Source organism: Fundulus heteroclitus, chromosome 23, assembly GCF_011125445.2.
Source record: "Fundulus heteroclitus isolate FHET01 chromosome 23, MU-UCD_Fhet_4.1, whole genome shotgun sequence".
NCBI classification, from domain to species: Eukaryota; Metazoa; Chordata; class Actinopteri; order Cyprinodontiformes; family Fundulidae; genus Fundulus; species Fundulus heteroclitus.
Genome location: NC_046383.1, coordinates 12,134,103 through 12,153,294, shown reverse-complemented (window position 1 = coordinate 12,153,294; position 19,192 = coordinate 12,134,103). Strand labels below are relative to the sequence as shown.

The following is a 19,192-nucleotide window of genomic DNA, read 5'->3' as shown; positions in this document are numbered from 1 at the left end:
TAGAGACAGGACAGAATTCTTCACATAGACGGTAAAATACAACAGCATCGCTCCTCCCCTACTGTGTAGTAAGATTAAAACTGTACTGGGTGTACACTGTTTTCTGATTTTAAAATGTTCCCCAGGATTAAAAACAAGCAGTGGTTTCACAAATCACAAAAATGTTTTCTGTCACAGGATTTATGTGGTTTAAACTCCTTTAAAAAAAGTGATATATTTTTTTCATTTTACCAGGAAGTCCCTTGAGATAAATTCTCTTTTTCGAGGGAGACCTGGCGATGAGGCATCAGAAAAAAATAACACAATTTACAGCTCAACTCAAGAATGACACTTACACTCTTCAGTCAAGGACCTATTTAGAATTGGTCATATTCTGCACAAAAGCTGCTAAATTTTTAGCATCCTTCCAACAAACAACACCACTGTCAACTACGCATCTTTAATTTTTTTTCTTTTCAATCCTTAGTCTTGCGTAGTTTATTATTCCTTTTCAGTTGTTTTATTTTGTTGCTGCTTTTACTGTCTCCTATTTGTCATACCTGAAGCACTTTGTCTCACCCTCAGAAATTAAACAAACACTCATTGATTGATGGATGAAACTTAATTTAACTGGTGTATATTTGATATTTTTGCAATCAGGGTTAGCATACCATGAGAACCCCCCCCCCCCCCCACACACACACACACACACACACACACACATCCACACACACACACCACCACCACCACAAGCCTAATTAAGCTGAGATTGGTGAAAATAAAACTTTCTAATAAAAAGGCTCTCAATAAGAAACTATACAAATGGAGGTCAAGATACTGAATTCTTTGGAAATAAATGTTACTTGCATTATTAATGACTTAAATATAGGTTATAAACCTGAATAACTACTCTAAAGTCTGGTACTGAAACTTTCTAAAGTCTTCAAGTGCATATAATTTATTCAAAACCAATCCAGGTTTAGTAGAAGTACAGTCTTTAATTCATTCAATATATATTTTTTTTAAGGTTTTGAGCTCAGCCTCAAAATGAAAAGTCTAAAGTTTTTAACAAATTTACAAAAATCCATTTATAATAAAGACAGAAATCTTCCACTAGTAGAAGAAACTGTTTTTTTTTCATGCCTGTTGATTTCTGCAGCTTAATAATGATATCACTGATTAAACCTTTGTCTGTGGCAGCTCATTTAGTTAACGGTTGAATCTCACTTAAACAGACAATCATCTCAGTTTCAGGAGAAGTTGCGTTGTTTAAAGAAAAAATAATCTGTTTTATAATCACAGTTTTTCTGCTTTTTTATCAGTTCTTATTCAGGCAGGTTCTTCATCAGAAATGTATCCTTTGCGCTTCATTACAATTAAATACAGCCATGCAGGCTACCTCCGATAGGTCAGATTCCTCCTTCGCCACCAATACTGTATGAAGCTATTCTTCTGATTCCAATTGTTTAAATTATATGCAGACTTCCTGAGGGCTCTCTAATGGAGATGCACTGACCAGGCTTTTCCAAGCTAATTTTGATTTTCAGTTTTCTTTGATGTGAGAGTTGCCTATTCTGTTTATTTGAAGGACTACAATACATAAAATGACTATGAGTCATAAAAGAGGAAGAAATGAGCTTCAGGTTCTTTTATAGTTGTCTTTCATCAGAGAAGGAAGGAATTATTTATTTACAATTTACATTATGTTTTGGGTATGTCGCCCTAATTCTTATCTGCTTTATTAAACTAAAATAATTTTTGTACCAATCTTGGTTGATGATGTTAATTCTTAATTATAATGATGTAGAAAAAAACAAACGTTTTTTTCTGTAATTGCCCTGCTGATCACCAATCAGAACGAATAAGGGTGAAAATAATTAATTAGTGCCTCTTTAATTTATTTTAGCAGCATTTTATTTTTTTCCATTACAATTTAACTCTATTTATCATAGAGTGAGGATCATTTTTCCATCCTATCATTTTAGAGTTTTTGGCATTTGTTTCTGTAAATGATGTAATAAAAAAACATGAATCAAAGTAGCGTGGAATATTTAAATGTCATGCATTGTGTTCATGGTTTATGTGTGTGTCTTTTCACTGCCCTGGGACCTTACAGATATTTTTAGATTTGTTGCTCATTTTATCCTTGCCCTCCTTGTGTGTCCTTCCTTCTCCTCCTTTTTGCCTTCATTAATCTCTCCTTTCTTCTCTCCCTCACCTCCAAACTCCGCCAACCCAACGCATCTTATTTTTAATCTCCTTTCACTCTTCATTTCTCCTAATTCTCATCATTTTCCCCTCTCGTTCTTCCTCCGCTGACCCCAGGCCATCTACTATGAGATAGGCTTCCTCATATGTGCAGCGGTGGGCCTGCTCTTTGCCGTTCTCATGCCAATCGTGGGGCTCTTCTTCTGCATGTGTCGCTGCTGCGACAACTGCGGCGGCGAGATGCACCAACGCCAGAGGAAAAACGCGGACTGCCGGCGCGGCCTGCTGGGAACATTGCTCTTCTCTACCTCGCTGGTCATCACGTGAGTGTGACAGATGCCGAAACAACAGAAACACGCTGATAGGAATGCATGTTCTAATTTGAATATTTGAATGCATGCATATTTGACTTCATGCAAACCGCCCCCGCTTCGGCAGCATTGTGCTCATAATTATGTTTCTGCACAGACACACTCCTCCTCTGGTCAAACACTCAGCCATCAGCCTTCACCATCCCCCCCCCCCATGTTGTTTGCTATATTTAGTAAAGTATTACTGGAGATTCTGTGTGGCAGCACCCTTCATACTTGTGTTCAGCCTAAGCTCTCGTCTCAATATCCTACGGGGGATTCTTCCTATCACCATTAAGAATCCTCTGTCATGTCAACATACATTTATAATCCCAACAGATCCCAGATACCTACAAAACGTCAATATACCTTAAAATATGAAATGCATTCATGTGTCTTACCATTTAATTTCTTGTTTCTGTTCTGTTTTTCCCCATGTTTAACACCAGCAGTAGAGCCCTTCATCTTATTGCTGCTTTCTCTGACGTGTCTACATTTCTGTTTTGTAGTGATAACCTTATCTGATGTGATTGCAGACGTCACAGCTAATAAGAACTAGTTTCTATGGTTTATTGCTAGTTTGGGTTGTAATGTCGGACGTTTTCACTATCTGCAGCTTTTCTTAGCCGGAGTTCTGATAAGCCTTCAGAGGTTTCGTAGGCTGGTGTAACTGAGCATGTCTCAGCTTTAGATGTTCAGGGCCGGTCTTAATTAGAAAACTAAAGAAACGAAGGCTGTTGTCTTACACGATTTTCTGTTTTTGTTCATTCATCCTCAGTTTGAATTCCTTGCTCAAAATAAAGCATGTTTTTCATACAACCTTGAGTTTAGGGTCAGGGGTACGTTGAAATTTTACTGAATCCTTCTAATCAGATGATAGTTTTTCCAGAATAAAAAGGAACTGTTGTACATGAGTACATTCATTTATTTTTTCACTTATTGAGTAGATAAAGGTTTTTGTTTTCGATTACGGCATACTTGACGAGGGTTTGAAAACAAAAACCTTTATCTACTCCGTCTCTTCGTCCCGTCGTTATCCCGCCCTCAGCGCAACATATGAGTTTCTCTGCGGGCCTCACCGAAGATGCGCAACAAAAAGAAGAAATAAAATAATTTTTATCTCCATTTAGACAAATTTTTTCAATACAAAATTTATACAATTCAACATATGAGACAGACTTTACATGTTCTTTATTTGTAAAACCAGCTAAATTTGTGTAAACATTCATAAACCTGGGTGTTTTTTCTCCTACATTGCATCAACGGAGTGGCCCGCTTGTTTGGGAGATCAGTCTTTAGAGAAAATCAGACTTTACATCTATTTTCAGCAGAATTAGAAACAGACACAAACCCAAGTTTGCAAACATTTAGCACTTTGTGTATCTGCTCCTTGGTTTTTTCTTCTTCTTTGTTTTTTTTTTCTTTTGCTTTGCTTAGCAGTCTCCATAGCAGCTTGAAATGTATCTTTAATCTAAAGACTGAGAGCTCTATTTACTGCTTGTGCTTCAGTGAAGGATTCCAGGAGTTTACTTGATTTGATTTCCTTTCTTTGACTTTCCGTCTTAATGTTATAAGAAATTCCACAGCAATAACCCAGCAGCCTAGACAGAGGAGTCTGCGAGCTACTTCTCCGCTCTTATTACATCTCCCAAGCTACAAGGCAGAGGTGCAGCAGAAGCTCTAATGAAGCAATTACAAGCTGAGAGAGGCGCGGAGCCAGGCGCTGACTGCTTTTCACTGTCACAAGAAAGCTGTCAGCCAGGCTCATAGGAGTAGCAGTGGTGACTTTTATTTCCCAAGAAGTGTTCAAATCAGATTAAGGGGAAGACAGCAGCCAGGTAAGGTTGGGAACTTAAGAGGAAAAGAGTACAGAACAAAATTGCCTTCATACTTTGTTTTGCGCAGTTGAGCATAGTTGAAGAGTTTTTCTAGCAATTTCCGAAGATCCCTTCTTCGTGTAAAAAAAAAAATTATATTTCCTCTTTGAATTTTGTCATTAATGAACTTACTGAAAATAAAAAAGCCACTGAAGTTACACCCGGAATGCATTGTAGTCAGCGCTGTTGTTTCCCAGGTAGAAGGTTGCTGCTTCATCCACAGCCAATCTGTTTATCCGCCTTATTTTCAACGGAAATACGGAGACAGCGAGTTGACGTTTTTTTGTGTGAGACTTCCGGTTGGTCAATTCCTGTCACTGTTTAGCTGGCTAAAAAGCGATTCATGCAGCCACTTCGTACCAAATTTCTTATCATTATGATTACGAGGAAGAGCGTTTGTACATTTAGAGGCATAAAAAAGAAAGGTTAATGTGGAGAAGGAGTGTTTTAATCATCGACCGTGTACAGCTGTGGATGTGAGGCTCCCTACTTCCTTTAATAGTGATACTCTAAAAAAATTAACTAGAAATAAAGTTACAGCTTCATTTTAAAGCTACCTTACATTTTAACGTGACAAGCTTGCATCAAGAGTTTTGAGACCACACATCAGATTGGTACGATTTCACACTTCAAGCCTAAACATAGCACTGCTATCTTTGTCAAATTAACTGACCAGCAATCTAATCACAACGAGGCAACAGCTAGTATGTTTGTGAATCAGACGATTCATTAGCCTACCTTCCATAAGATCGCTGCTTCATGACTGAAGGACTTCCCCTGGAGTCGCAACACAAGAGCGCTCCGGCCGTCTCGGTAGAGCCGGTTGATGTAGTCAGGATCCAGCAGAGTGAACGTCGGACTTGCTTTGGCTTGAACAGACCTCAGCCTCCATGGATACCTGGTCATCCACGTTGCTATTTATTAACACCGAGCCAACTTTTTCACTGTGGAGGTTCGCCTCGGTAAAGTCACATAGCAGAGCCGTTCGCACCAAGTGACGACACAAAATGGTTAAACATGTCCTCGTTCGTTATATGAGGCCACTTCTTCATTTCTTCCACTCAGTCATGTAGTTTGAGGATGTGGCACTGACCGGCCATTTCGATCACTCTGCAATGTTTGGAAATGTTGCCGTGACCGTTCATCATTTCAGTCAAGCTAATGATGTTTGGCCTAGGGAAGTGCTGAAACTGAAGTGCCGCACAAAAAAAACGGAAGTTGGACCCATAGTTACTTCCGCGTTCGAAAATAACGATAGAGTCGTGTTTTCTCTGGGCTTCAAATGACTGGTGCTGATGCGCTGCAGTCAGAAGGTCCTCGGTTCGAACCCTGCATGGAGTTACATGTTATTCCTGTGTATGTGTGGGTTTTCACCGGGTAATCTGGCTTCGTCCAGCATTCGGTTCTGCGCAACTGTGTCTGCGTATTTCCGGCCAACGTAGACCCCTGGTCTATGTTGGGCCAGGGGTCTACAAAACATTTAATTGGAGTGGACTCTTTTTAGCCAAAGCGGAAGTGCGTCAGCGTTCGCCATGATCAGTGCAGTTAGTAAGGAAGGAGGTAGAAAAAGTAGCCTGTATGCTTCCAATCAGGTCATTTTCTTCTCTCAGCGTTGTCTTTGAGGGTCTCCATGCTTGTTCTTGACATAATGTCGAGGCAGAACTTTTTTCTCAAGGGGTTCAACTACTGTACTGTGAGGGGACAGGATTTAGATGGCCATGTTTAGGTTGGAGAAACGGACACAACACAGTCAAGTTCAGTTTATTGTTCAAATTGGTTAAAACGTTTTCTATCTAAGGAAACCCTGCAGGTTGCATGGAGTCATGCATAACGTGCAGCATTCACTCCTCCTGGAGGAGCATGGAGCCACATTGGACAGTCGCTGACATTGCTTCATTGATTTTGTAAGCAATCCCTCATACTGAGCAGCCATGTAGCAACAGCAGAGAGGAAAACTCCCTTTAACAGGAAGAAACCTCCAGTAGAACCAGAAGGTCCAGTGTTTAAGGCCTTTGGGCACGACCGACTGGGTGTTTGAGAAAACAGAGCAGAGACAGGTTCTCAGTCCCTCTTCTTTCATCTCTATTTGAAGGCTTCAATCTGGTCTCACTTGGCTGGATTACACTCCTGTGGGTGAATCCAGAACCAGGCATAAAAGCACCGTCCAGCTTTCAGTTTGCCGGTTAGGTGACGTCCTCTTAGCATTTATAGTTGATTTAACAGTAAGAAGTAAAGCAACACATATATTTTTAAATTATCCCTGCTAAAATAGGGCTCTACAGCATAATATCATTTTTTATCAAAAACTGGCAGCTCTTTTAATGAACCTCGACATAAAAAATAAAAAAAATATCCAGCTGTTAAGAAACAAACCTAAAATCAGAACAAGGTGAGATGGTTGAATGTCAGAGAGCCTCTCGGTTAGTTTGGAGTATAAACAGAGGATGAATGAGTCACATTCACCACATTAAAAGAGTGCTGGAGGTGTTTGATTTACACACATAAATGGGATGCAGTAAATGCACGTTGTCCTGCTTTTACTACAACTAGTAGAGGGAGCGGTGACATTTATGTATAGTACAGCTAGTGTGAGGCTCCATTTTTTATCCATATTTCTCATTTTATTTCTGTTTGTTAAAGGCAACAAATTAGTTTTGGATATTTGGTGAAAAGTCATATGAAAGATTTGTCAATCAATCAGCATATCTGCAAAATGCTAATTCCTTAAAAATTACATTATCAAAATGTTGAATTTCAGCGCACTTGTTTTATTATTATAATCTAAAAGCATACATTCATATTGATAAACAGGCCTGCAGTACTTGGCATTTATTTTGCCTTGTAAACACATCTATGAGTCCAGCACAGCAATATGAACGTGAGAGCAGCAGCGGAAACGTCATTTGCTTGTCATCATCCGTCACAGTCAACAACTAATTAAAATCAGATTTGCAGCCTGCAGAAACGATTGACGCGGCAATAATAAATGTGCATTATTAGCTTCATTACATGTTGGCTGTTGCAGATTTAAACATATCTGAAGCCTAGACGTCCGTTGCTGTAATGTTTTAAGATTTATAACTTCAAACTGAAACATTTCAAGTGAGAAGTGACCATTTGTAATGTTTTTCATAATATGTGTGCGTATGGATAAAGGCCAGCGCTCATATTTTGCTGCAGAATGTGCAGATGCGCTTAACATATCACATCTGTGCTCTCATGCATGTGCATTACACTGATATGACACACTGATTTTTTTTCCTGCCAGCTATACTAATACTACACGATGAATTATTAAAAGAACAGCATGAGCCATTTGACCCGTGCATGGATTTATAAGAAAAATGCTATGAACTGGAGGAGCCCTGCTCATGCTTTTACCAGGCATACACTTCAACAATCTATTTCAGTTACTGGGTGTCCGACAGTATTAATAAAAAAAAAGGTCAGAAAATTACAGGCTTAGTAATTCATGCTTATTATGATAATCAGATGGGTTCTAATTAAAGATAGTGCAGATATTTTAAGCAAAGTAGTGACCTCAAATCCCAGGCGGACACTTTGGAATGTAAAAACTTGTCCTCAGCTGTAAGGGGCCATCCAGCCATCCTAAATGGCTCAGTCCACAAGGTCCGAGACACAGATTCTGCTGGTTATCCAGTCAGCATTCATACACACAATGTCAGTTTGTTTGTCTTAAAAGCTAAAAATACAGCTTAACATTTTCTGTTCAAACTAAATATATTATAAAAGAAATATTTACAGAGTAATCACATTGCCCCAGATTTGTAAAAAGCCAGAAAATAGATTGATCTGTTTGAGTAGCACAAGCTAGAAATAGAGGTTCCTCTAATGACTCAATGGAGCAAATCTATGTTTTTCCTATTGGGGGTCGGTGCACATAAGTAGGACTATTCCATTACACAGAATACTTTATTTAAATGCATTGTGCATTGTGCATAAGAAGTGCAGATGTATGACTTAGTACTGTTAGAGCAAAGCTGCCACTAATGTGGACCTTCTTAGGGCCCACACTAGTAACCTTGTCTGCAAGATGAATTCTCCTGGTATCCATCTTGTACCAGTCCAGCTTCAACTGTTTGCCCCCGAACCAAAAACGATTCGGGCCAATCACGCTGCAGTGTTGTGTTTTAAGGCGGGACTTACCGGTGCGACGAAAGCAAGAGCTCACAGCCGAATCAACAAAAACATGGCAGCGCAGGAGGACGCACGCGTAGCTGCTGCTATCAGTGTTGCTTACGTCATTTTCATTTGATATTGTGATTGGCTAAAAACCAATCTAGGTGTCGCTTCGTCTAATCAGCTTGGAGAGTTCTGCTCCTTTTACCTAACGGACTCTACAGGAGAAGTCCCAGACTGATAATGTGCAGAACGGAGAGTGCTACACATTATCAATCTGGCTGGCCAGGTTTCTACACTAGCATAGTTCATGATTTTGACACACAGAAAGTGCTTCTTTAGATATAAAAAAAAATATTTTTTATTCAAACTCCACATTACAATATTATAACAAAGTAGTGTTTTTATGCATTTAAAGTTTTTTACTAAAGTATTTGCTTTCTTTTTTCATCTGATTGTGCCTGGGCCTCTGACTTATTTCCTGATGGAACAGATTTGTTATTGAATGTGTTTTCACGGTCGGTGTCGTGCTTCATGACTTGTTTGCTTTTCCATTAACAAGCCACAGTTTTTTTTCTCCCACAGCATCCACATTCACCACACAATGGCAGCTCTGCACAAATAACTCCCAAGCTAATTAACAAGAAAGGCCATTCTAAGAATGAGTCCTCTAAATTATCACATCTTCCTAATGCAACTCAATCTAATCAATCAACTCCTTATTTTCCAAAGTTTTTGTGCTATTCATCAACATCCGCTTATCTTGCACTGTTAATTGTTGTGTGCATGCAACAATCCAAGCTGCAAATTCAGCATTTGGCACAGTGAGACCAACTGGGTTCACAGGTTGTTTGGGCTGTCTTGCAAATGTATTGGGGACATTTATGTAAGAATAGAGATGATATGGAACATTGTTCCTTGGGAGAAAAAATAAATATGAAGGGAAAACTGCAGGGCTCCGTGGTGTGGTTTACAGCTTAGAGGTACTCTATCTCTGCAATGCTACTCTTGGATCCTCTACAGCCCAGAAACAGCATTTCTAAAGCTGCCAAGTCTTTGTGTGTGTGTGTGTGTGTGTGTGTGTGTGAGTGTGTGTGTGTGTGAGTGTGTGTGTGTGTCACTGTGTTTCAACACCTTAGCTAGCTCTGAAATGAAAAGGTCAAGATCCTAATTAAATTTAAATTTTGAAAGATTCACTTCAGCAACTTTAATAAGTAATACAATGATGTTTGATATAAAATACTGAAGGTTTGTTGAAGTAGTTGTGAGAATTATAGTGTTCTATAATAAGATTTCTCTAGTGGAAATTCAGGGGAAACCATATAATTTCTCAAATTAGGATGGTAATATAATATAGAGCAGGCGACCCATGTTCTCAGGCCTCAGTGTTAAATGCAGCTGCCCTGGGTTCAAGTACCGGCCTGTGGACCTTTGACAAATGTCTTCCTCCTGTCTCTCAAATTTCCTTTCAGTCTACTGTCAAATAAAGGCCACAAGTGCCACAAAAGCCCCTCTTTTGTCATTGTTGAAAACAAAATGGTTAGAGGATATCAATCCCGGGTCAGCTAGTGCAACCTGCAGACTTGTTTTGCACGTATGATATATGACCAATAACTGATAGACTAGCTGTAGAGATATTTTCTTTTGTCTTATTAGCCATCACTCATCCTGAATTCCAGGGACCTTCTGTTGCTGTTTGCCAAATTCCCTTCCTTAGTGTCTGTTCAGACTTTGGTATCCACATCAGCCCCCCTGGACAGGGAAGTTATGGTTAGTCGGCTCACCAAACCACTGCAGCCACTCCATTGGTGAACAGACAGCAACTTACACAAAGCACTTATGGTGAAAAGGGCAACAGGAAAGGCCTTGGCATGTGGGAGCTTATGTATTCATTGTTTGCTTCTATTTTCATTTGAGACATGGTTGTAACAGCACGTCGGGTTCAGACACTGACCTGATGAACTTTGAAAATAAAATTAAAATCAGAAACATATATAAGACTGTATGAAAAAGTGAGTGGAAGCACCATTTGCCCCAGCAAGTTTAGTCTTTTATGTTTAGTTGCTTGATTTAGCCACATCTAGGTTTATTCTGTAGTCAGCAAACATGAACTATTTCACATTTTGTTTATGTTTTGCATTTTTTAAAATTACTTGCTATGACATCTTAATTTCAATCAACTCTTACTTTGTGTATGAACTTAACTTGCTGGTGTACCTGGGTTCTAGCGTCTCGTTTACAGCTTCCTGTTTAATACTGAAGGAACAGGAAAGCACCAGTTATTCCTAAAGCCTCTGAATAAACCAATGCTTTAAGTGGTAGTATGCATAGGTACACAGTGAAGGTACTTTTTTTTTAGCCCTCGGCGTCCCAAGACTTTTTTGCAGCATGCGGCTCATTGCCAGGACCTTTTTGGGTTTTCCCCAGAAAATTGTTCCTCCCGCCCTGCCCCTGACCTCTCCACAGTTTTACAACCTTTAGCCCATGTTGATTAAAAAATGGCTCTGATGAGCTCTGAAGCCTGACTGAAACTCTTCAAATAGGTCATTACTTTGTAAATGTTCACATAGTTAAATAGCAACTACTTTCTCAATAATTTTACAGAGGAAAAGAAGATTAGATATACAGTAGGTCGGTAAATTTATTATTTCGTGATGTTTTTATGTTTTCATGATTTAATCAAAAACAACGATCCTCAAAGTCTGCAGAACTTCTACATATTATTTAAGATAAACTGACTTTAACACTGCTGTTCAGAGTAAGTAAATTCTGCTTTGCATTACTTATATCTAATAAGGCAAGGGAAGTTTATTTATACAGCACTTTTCAGTAACGAGACGACTCAAAGTGCCGTACATGGGGCAGGGGTGGCTAGGGTAAGGTGGGGGAGGGAGGGGGTTTATTAGGTATTTAGGGGGTGAGGGGGGGTTCTGGCTGGGTGGCTCGTACGGGTCATGTTGGCCCGCCCTCTTTGGGGGGCCCGGTCCGGGGGGCGTCTGGTCCGGGGGCGGGGCCGGGGGTCGGGCACAAGCAGTCGTATAGTCGATTTGGGGTGACCCCCCCTCTGGTCAGTGTTGGATGCGAGTGTTATGTGGGAATGTGTGTACAGCGTCTTTTTTTTTTTTCTTTTTAAATCTGTGTGTGGTGAGTGGGGCACAAGGGAGGGATGGTGTGAATGAGTTTTTTATTTTTTATTTTTTTCCCCAGGTATGGGTGTGGTCCGCTCCCTCTCCCAAAAACATCTCAAGTCTCCGATAGGTGCGGAGCCCATCCCCCCACGTCCTGCCCTCCTCCGCTGCGCTGGCGGGCGCCTTGGCCCTCTGGCGCATTGACGGTCCTCGGGTTTGGGGTGGGTTCCCGGGTGGGCGCCGGCCCATTCCCGGGGGCGGGGCGCCCCTGGGGCCTCTGGCCCCCAGGGCCCATGGCCAGGACCACTTCAGCGCGGCCGGCTGCCGGCGGAGCCCACAGGCTCGTCCCCGTGGCTCTTGAGGGCGTCGGCATTGCGGTGGCTGGGGGATTTCCTCTGGGTCGTCTCTCCTCTTTCCTTGGGGGTGGGGGGTTGCAGATTTCCTGTGGTGGCCCCTCTCGGGCGCACTGCTTTGGGGGCCCCTTTGGGAGTCCGAGGTTATGGGTCCCCTGACCCCTGCCTCTGTGCTCGGGGAAGGTGGGTCTTCGGTTCTCCACAATCACTATCGAACTATTTCCTTCTGGATAATTTTCACCTAAACTAGTGCACTCTCACAATCTCCCACAGGTGCTGGGTCCCAGGTATTAAATGTTCACTTATATACAGAAAGCCTATAATTTATTTATTTATTTTCTTTCACTTTCTTTTTTCAGGTATCACATTACACATGTCAGCTTAAATAATAATACAAATGATTTAGCAATGGTATCAAGGTGTTACTCAATTGTATCTGTTTCTTTATGTCTGTTGGTTGTGCTGTTCTTTTTGCGTCTCTTTCCAGGTGATGGAGCAGACAGAGGACGTTTTATCATTCTCTTCCTTTTATCTCCTCTTTCTTTCACCTCTTCTCTTTCTTTTTTTTCTCTTCTTGTTCTTCCTTTACTCTCCCACTTTCCCATTGTAGTGTCCATATAATTTGAAATTCTCCCTGCAGGAATCACAATAAAGCTATTTACATGCACAAATCAAGCAGAGCATTATGGCGAAAGCTGTTTGCTCCACTTGTGAAAGCAAAATCTGTCGAGCTCTATTTGGCATTAAGACAACAATTCTTATTGCCACATTGCTAGACAGGACACTGGGAAGAAAAAAACAAACAAAAAAAAAGTGCTGTACATGAACAGAAAAACATTACAGAGGGAAATATTACATTGCAAAGAAAAACTCTACAGTAACAACGGAATAAACTAAGTAAATCTTTGACTAGACTTCTTTCATACATTATAACAAACATAAAGAAAGCATAAAATCACAGTACTTGATTATTTCTATTCATAATAAGAAATAAACTAGATATGTTTTTTGGGGTTTCTGATCTAAAGTAATATTTTTCCACTTAAAGCACTGATCGCTGCAGTTATGACAATGTTACCGCTAACATTTTTCTGTCTTTATTTTGATTTTAGAATAAACACCCATCAAATTTAGACTTATCAATAGAATAAGGTCCCTTTTGTTTTATATTTGTCACGACGGAGCAAAAGGACCCAGAATTCAACCAGACAGAGGGTGCGTTCTTTTGTTTATTCAAACAAAAAAAGGGACAGCTGCGCGCTGTCGGACCGTCCTCAGCGTCCTTGGCCGGGAGGTCTCTTAGAATGCGGGAGACGGGAGAGAACAAAGGAGGGCCGGCGACCGTGGGTAGGCGGACCCGCCGGAGAGGGTTGTTCAGTTCGGGGGAGAAGCCTCTTACAGTCACTGGTTGCTCGAGGGGCGAGCCGATGTTCGGATCCGTTCGGGATCGTGGGCAGAGGTTTCAAAGGGGATGTCCAGTTGACTTGTTCCGATGTCCAGTCCAGGGTCAGATCCAGGTCAGAGGTCCGGGGAAGGTCCGAGGGGAAATCCGAGGCGAAGTCGAGGTCCAGTTCCAGGTCGGTACACAGATTGGCTAGGCAAAACAGGCAGTGGTCAGGCAGGCTCAGAAAAACGAGAAAACAGATCGGGTCAGGAAACAGGCAGTCAGGCACTCAAGAGAAAACGCTGGATTTGTCTAACCAAATGGCTCGAAAAAATCTGGCACTCGTCTCCAGTTAGGAGGGAGATTAAATAGTGACAGGAACAGGTGAGTAAGGTGAATCGTGATGAGAGAAAGGCGGAGCTATCCAGGTGTGTAGAGTGATGAATCAAACCAATATGAGTGCCACAATCATGACAGAGCCCCCCCCTCAAGGGCGGATTCCAGACGCCCTCTTGGGCTGGTTGGGATGGGCCTTATGGAAGTCACTGATAAGCCTCTTGTCAATAACGAATCTGGATGGGATCCATGACCGTTCTTCTGGCCCGTAACCCTCCCAATCGACGAGATACTGGACGCCTCTGCCCCTCCTTCTAGATTTGATGATGCGCCTTACCGTGTAGACGGGATCACCGTCGATCAGTCGGGGGGGTGGAGGGGGTCTGGAGGAGGGCACGAATCTTGACGTCTTAACAGGTTTGACCCGGGACACGTGAAAAGTGGGATGAATCTTCATAGTGCGTGGTAGTTGAAGACGGACAGCTACTGGATTAACCACCTTAGAGACCGGGAATGGACCAATGAACCGTGGTGCCAGCTTCTTGCACTCCACCCTTAAGGGAAGGTCTCTGGTGGACAACCAAACCCTCTGCCCCACCTTATACTGGGGTGCTGGGATCCGATGACGGTTGGCGGCCTGTGTCTGAACCTGTGACATGTGACCCATGGTCCTTCTCGCCCTCCTCCAAGCACGTTGGCACCTCAGGGCAGACAAACGGGCAGATGGCACTCTAGACTCCCTCTCCTGAATGGTAAACACCGGTGGCTGAAAACCATAAACAACATAAAAAGGAGAGAGACCAGTGGTGCTAGATGGTGTGGAATTGATTGCATGTTCGACCCAGGGTAGATTTTGTGCCCACTTGGTTGGGTCAGAATCACACAAGATGCGAAGCTTCGCCTCGACCTCTTGATTGACCCTCTCGGTCTGGCCATCTGTCTGAGGGTGAAAGCCAGAAGAAAGGCTGACAGAGATGCCCAACATTGAACAGAATTCCCGCCAATACTGGGCTACGAACTGGGGACCCCTGTCAGAAACTATATCAGTCGGTAACCCATGCAGTCGAAACACTTCTCTGGTAAGAATGTTGCCCATCTCCTTGGCGGAGGGGAGCTTAGGCAATGGAACCAGGTGGACCATCTTAGAAAACCTGTCCACTACTGTGAGAATAACAGAGTTACCTTCTGAGACAGGCAACCCAGTAATAAAGTCCATAGAGATGTTTGACCAGGGCCGAGACGGCAGAGGGAGAGGCCGGAGTAAGCCGGAGGGAGGACGGCGGGAAGCCTTGGCCTGGTTGCACTGTGTGCAGGCCGCAATAAACTCCTTGACATCCGCTGACAAGGAGGGCCACCAGAACTGAGACTGAATAGCCTTGAGGGTCTTAGCCACTCCCGGATGGCAGAACAGACGGGAACAGTGACAAAAGTTAAGAACCCTCTCAACCAGGGCGTCCGGAACATACAGACGGTCCCTAGGGCAGGTCTCAGGGATAGATTCATTGACGAGGGCGTCCCTAACCTCCCTCTCCAGGCCTAGCATGGTGACGGAGCATCTCACTGACTCCGGGAGGATAAACTTCTCTGTACCACCGGAACTCTCCTCACCCACCTCGTACATCCTGGAAAGGGCGTCAGGCTTGACGTTCTTGGTCCCAGGCCTGAAAGATAGTGAGAAATTGAATCGCCCAAAGAATAAGGCCCACCGGGCCTGTCGGGAATTTAACCTTTTAGCTGTTCTCAGGTACTCGAGGTTCTTATGGTCTGTCCACACTAAGAAAGGGAGCTTTGACCCCTCCAACCAGTGTCTCCACTCCTCCAAGGCGAGTTTCACAGCTAGAAGTTCTCGGTTCCCCACATCGTAATTTCGTTCTGCCTCGGATAGTTTCTTGGAAAAATAGGCACAAGGATGAATCCGACCATCACTAGCCTCCTGACTCAAAATGGCCCCCACACCATTACTTGACGCATCAACCTCCACAATAAATTGTCTTTCAGGATCAGGGGCTGTTAATACTGGCGCCGATGTGAAAAGGTTCTTGAGTCTCTCAAAAGCCTTGTCCGCTTGGTCGTTCCACAAAAACTTCACCTTAGATGAGGTTAGTGTATGGAGGGGAGCAGCAATTTGACTATAACTCCGAATGAACCTTCTGTAAAAGTTAGCGAAGCCTAAGAACCTCTGAAGCTGTTTTCTATCGGTAGGGGGTGGCCACTCAGTTACTGCCCGAATCTTGGCTGGGTCCATAGAAATCTGGTCTGGGGAAACAATAAACCCCAGAAAGGACAGGGTGGAGACATGAAACTCGCACTTCTCAGCTTTTACAAACAACTGATTCTGGAGCAGTCGGAGGAGAACTGAACGGACGTGTTGTTTATGGGTTGTTAGATCCTTTGAGTAGATAAAAATGTCGTCCAGATAGACAAAAACAAACTGACCAATCATGTCCCTGAGAACATCATTTACTAGGTTCTGGAAGACAGCAGGAGCGTTAGTTAACCCAAAGGGCATCACTAAGTACTCGTAGTGGCCAGTAGGGGTATTGAACGCCGTCTTCCATTCATCCCCCTCCTTTATACGGACCAAGTGGTACGCATTTCGCAGATCCAGCTTGGTAAACACTCTAGCCCCTTGTATCTGCTAAAAGGCTGTATTGATGAGTGGGATAGGATAACGATTCTTGACTGAAATCCCATTAAGTCCCCTATAATCTATGCAGGGTCTGAGGGAACCGTCCTTCTTACTTACAAAGAAAAAACCTGCGCCTGCTGGAGATGATGAAGGGCGAATAATTCCTGCCTTAAGTGATTCGCTTATGTACTTCTGCATTGCCTGTGACTCTGGCAAGGACAACGAGTAAAGTCGACCTCTGGGAGGAGTAGCCCCTGGTAATAAGTCAATACTACAATCGAAAGGACGGTGAGGAGGTAGGGCCGTGGCTTTGGACTTGTTAAAGACCTCCTTAAGATCATGATAACAGGACGGAACCTTAGCTAGGTCAGGATACACCTCCTCAACGTCATTCTCAGGGGGCTGAAGGGATTGGGCGGAGAGTAAACAAGACCCAGAACAGGAGGATGCCCACCCTAGCACTTCGACCCTCTGCCAATCGATTTGGGGATTATGTTTCTTAAGCCATGTAACACCTAAAATGATGGGAACCTGTGGAGAATCGATAATCAGAAAAGTGAGTGTTTCTCTGTGATTACCTCCAATGAGAAGTTCGACGGGTTCCGTGACGAGATGAGAACGATTCAGTTGATGTCCATCCAGTGCAAGCACCGTATGAGGGGAAGAGCCTGAGAGAAGCTTAATGTTCAACCTCCTGGCGAGTCCTTCATCCATAAATTCAGTATCAGCTCCGGAGTCGACAAAAACAGAGAGGTTATGAGACTTGGCTGAAGTTGTAAGAATTGCTGGAAGCATGAGTTTTGAGGAGGCAAATAATCTTGTATGGCTCAGTAGGTACCTCCCCCGTTCTACCGAGCCTGATCTTTTACCCGACAGTCTCTCACTCGGTGACCCTGTCCCCCACAATACAGACAGAGATTTAGCTGATGCCTGCGTTGACGCTCCTCCTTTGAGATGCTGGTTCTCCCCAGCTGCATAGGTTCAGGTTCAGACCTGCTGGCAGGAGGAGGGTTAGTCACGGGCACAGATGAAAACAATCTGGATACTGATGGACCTTCAACACGCCGCTCTCTACGTCGTTCCATTAAGCGGAGATCGATCCTAGTAGCCAGTTCTTCTAGCTCCTTCAGGGAATGGGGATAATCACGAGTGGAGAGCTCGTCCTTGATCCTCCCATTAAGCCCAGACATAAACACATCCATCATAGCATCTTCATTCCACCGACTCTCCGCAGCTAAAAGATGGAAATCGATAATATATTGAGCTACGGATTTATCCCCCTGCTTCAGGGCTAAAAGCCCCCTGGACGACTCCCTACAGGGCAACAATGGGCTGAAAACACGGGTAAGTTCTCTGGAGAATGCTGGATAAGAATAGCAAATGCAGGAATTACTCTGCCATTCTGAAGCTCCCCACAACTTTGCCTTGCCGGCTAATAGGGAAATAACATAAGCTATTCTGGAGCGATCAGTGGGAAAAGCAGTGGGTTGCAGTTCAAAGTGTATCTCACACTGAGTGAGGAAGGCTCGGCAATGTTCGGGATTCCCACTAAACAATTCGGGAGGGGAGAGACGAGGTTCGGGTAATGATGACGTCACCGGACATGACGTGGGAGCAGAGACTGGCGGTTGCGGAAGTGGCGGAGCGGGTGAAGCCTGGTTGCGCAAGTGATCTAAAATCTCACTAACGCCGGTCTCTAACTGGGAGATGGATTTTTCCACGCCTTCGCGCCACTCTCTGTCTGGTGAGGGATCCATATCTTTGGCCAGATTTTTCTGTCACGACGGAGCAAAAGGACCCAGAATTCAACCAGACAGAGGGTGCGTTCTTTTGTTTATTCAAACAAAAAAAGGGACAGCTGCGCGCTGTGGGACCGTCCTCAGCGTCCTTGGCCGGGAGGTCTCTTAGAATGCGGGAGACGGGAGAGAACAAAGGAGGGCCGGCGACCGTGGGTAGGCGGACCCGCCGGAGAGGGTTGTTCAGTTCGGGGGAGAAGCCTCTTACAGTCACTGGTTGCTCGAGGGGCGAGCCGATGTTCGGATCCGTTCGGGATCGTGGGCAGAGGTTTCAAAGGGGATGTCCAGTTGACTTGTTCCGATGTCCAGTCCAGGGTCAGATCCAGGTCAGAGGTCCGGGGAAGGTCCGAGGGGAAATCCGAGGCGAAGTCGAGGTCCAGTTCCAGGTCGGTACACAGATTGGCTAGGCAAAACAGGCAGGGGTCAGGCAGGCTCAGAAAAACGAGAAAACAGATCGGGTCAGGAAACAGGCAGTCAGGCACTCAAGAGAAAACGCTGGATTTGTCTAACCAAATGGCTCGAAAAAATCTGGCACTCGTCTCCGGTTAGGAGGGAGATTAAATAGTGACAGGAACAGGTGAGTAAGGTGAATCGTGATGAGAGAAAGGCGGAGCTATCCAGGTGTGTAGAGTGATGAATCAAACCAATATGAGTGCCACAATCATGACAATATTAGCTGATTAATTAGTCAAGCTATCTGCTCAGGGAGGCAGGAAGTTGTAGGCTGCTTAACAAGCAGATTACTTGTAACAAATATTATTTGCCAACATTAAATTCTTATTAAAGATGCTTCAAACTATAGGAACATGCACAATTGTTCTTTTTATACCATTTGTTAGGGGCTGCTCAGCAGGCAAAGAATGCAGGATGTGTCAGGAAACATTGTTTTGCTGCCACATTGTTTGAGTCAGCACATATTTGTCCCACATAGTTAACACGGTTCTTCTCTGATCTGTGTGTTCCCATAAGCTTGTTCAATGCAGAAATTTTGAAATACATCAACACAAAAACA

The 19,192-nt window shown here is 43.5% G+C and overlaps 1 protein-coding gene across 17 annotated transcripts in view; it reads left to right on the top strand.

Annotated features, from left to right (window-relative positions):
* Positions 1-19,192, top strand: part of prom1a (prominin 1a) — a 130,634-nt gene that overhangs the window by 71,718 nt on the left and 39,724 nt on the right. For 2 of the 17 annotated variants that reach the window (XM_036126933.1, XM_036126934.1), the window contains one exon: positions 2,305-2,510. The exons of the other annotated variants lie outside the window; for them this stretch is intronic. In XM_036126933.1, the coding sequence (XP_035982826.1) occupies positions 2,305-2,510 (206 nt within the window). The remainder of the gene's footprint in view (positions 1-2,304; positions 2,511-19,192) is intronic. 17 annotated transcript variants of the gene reach the window in all.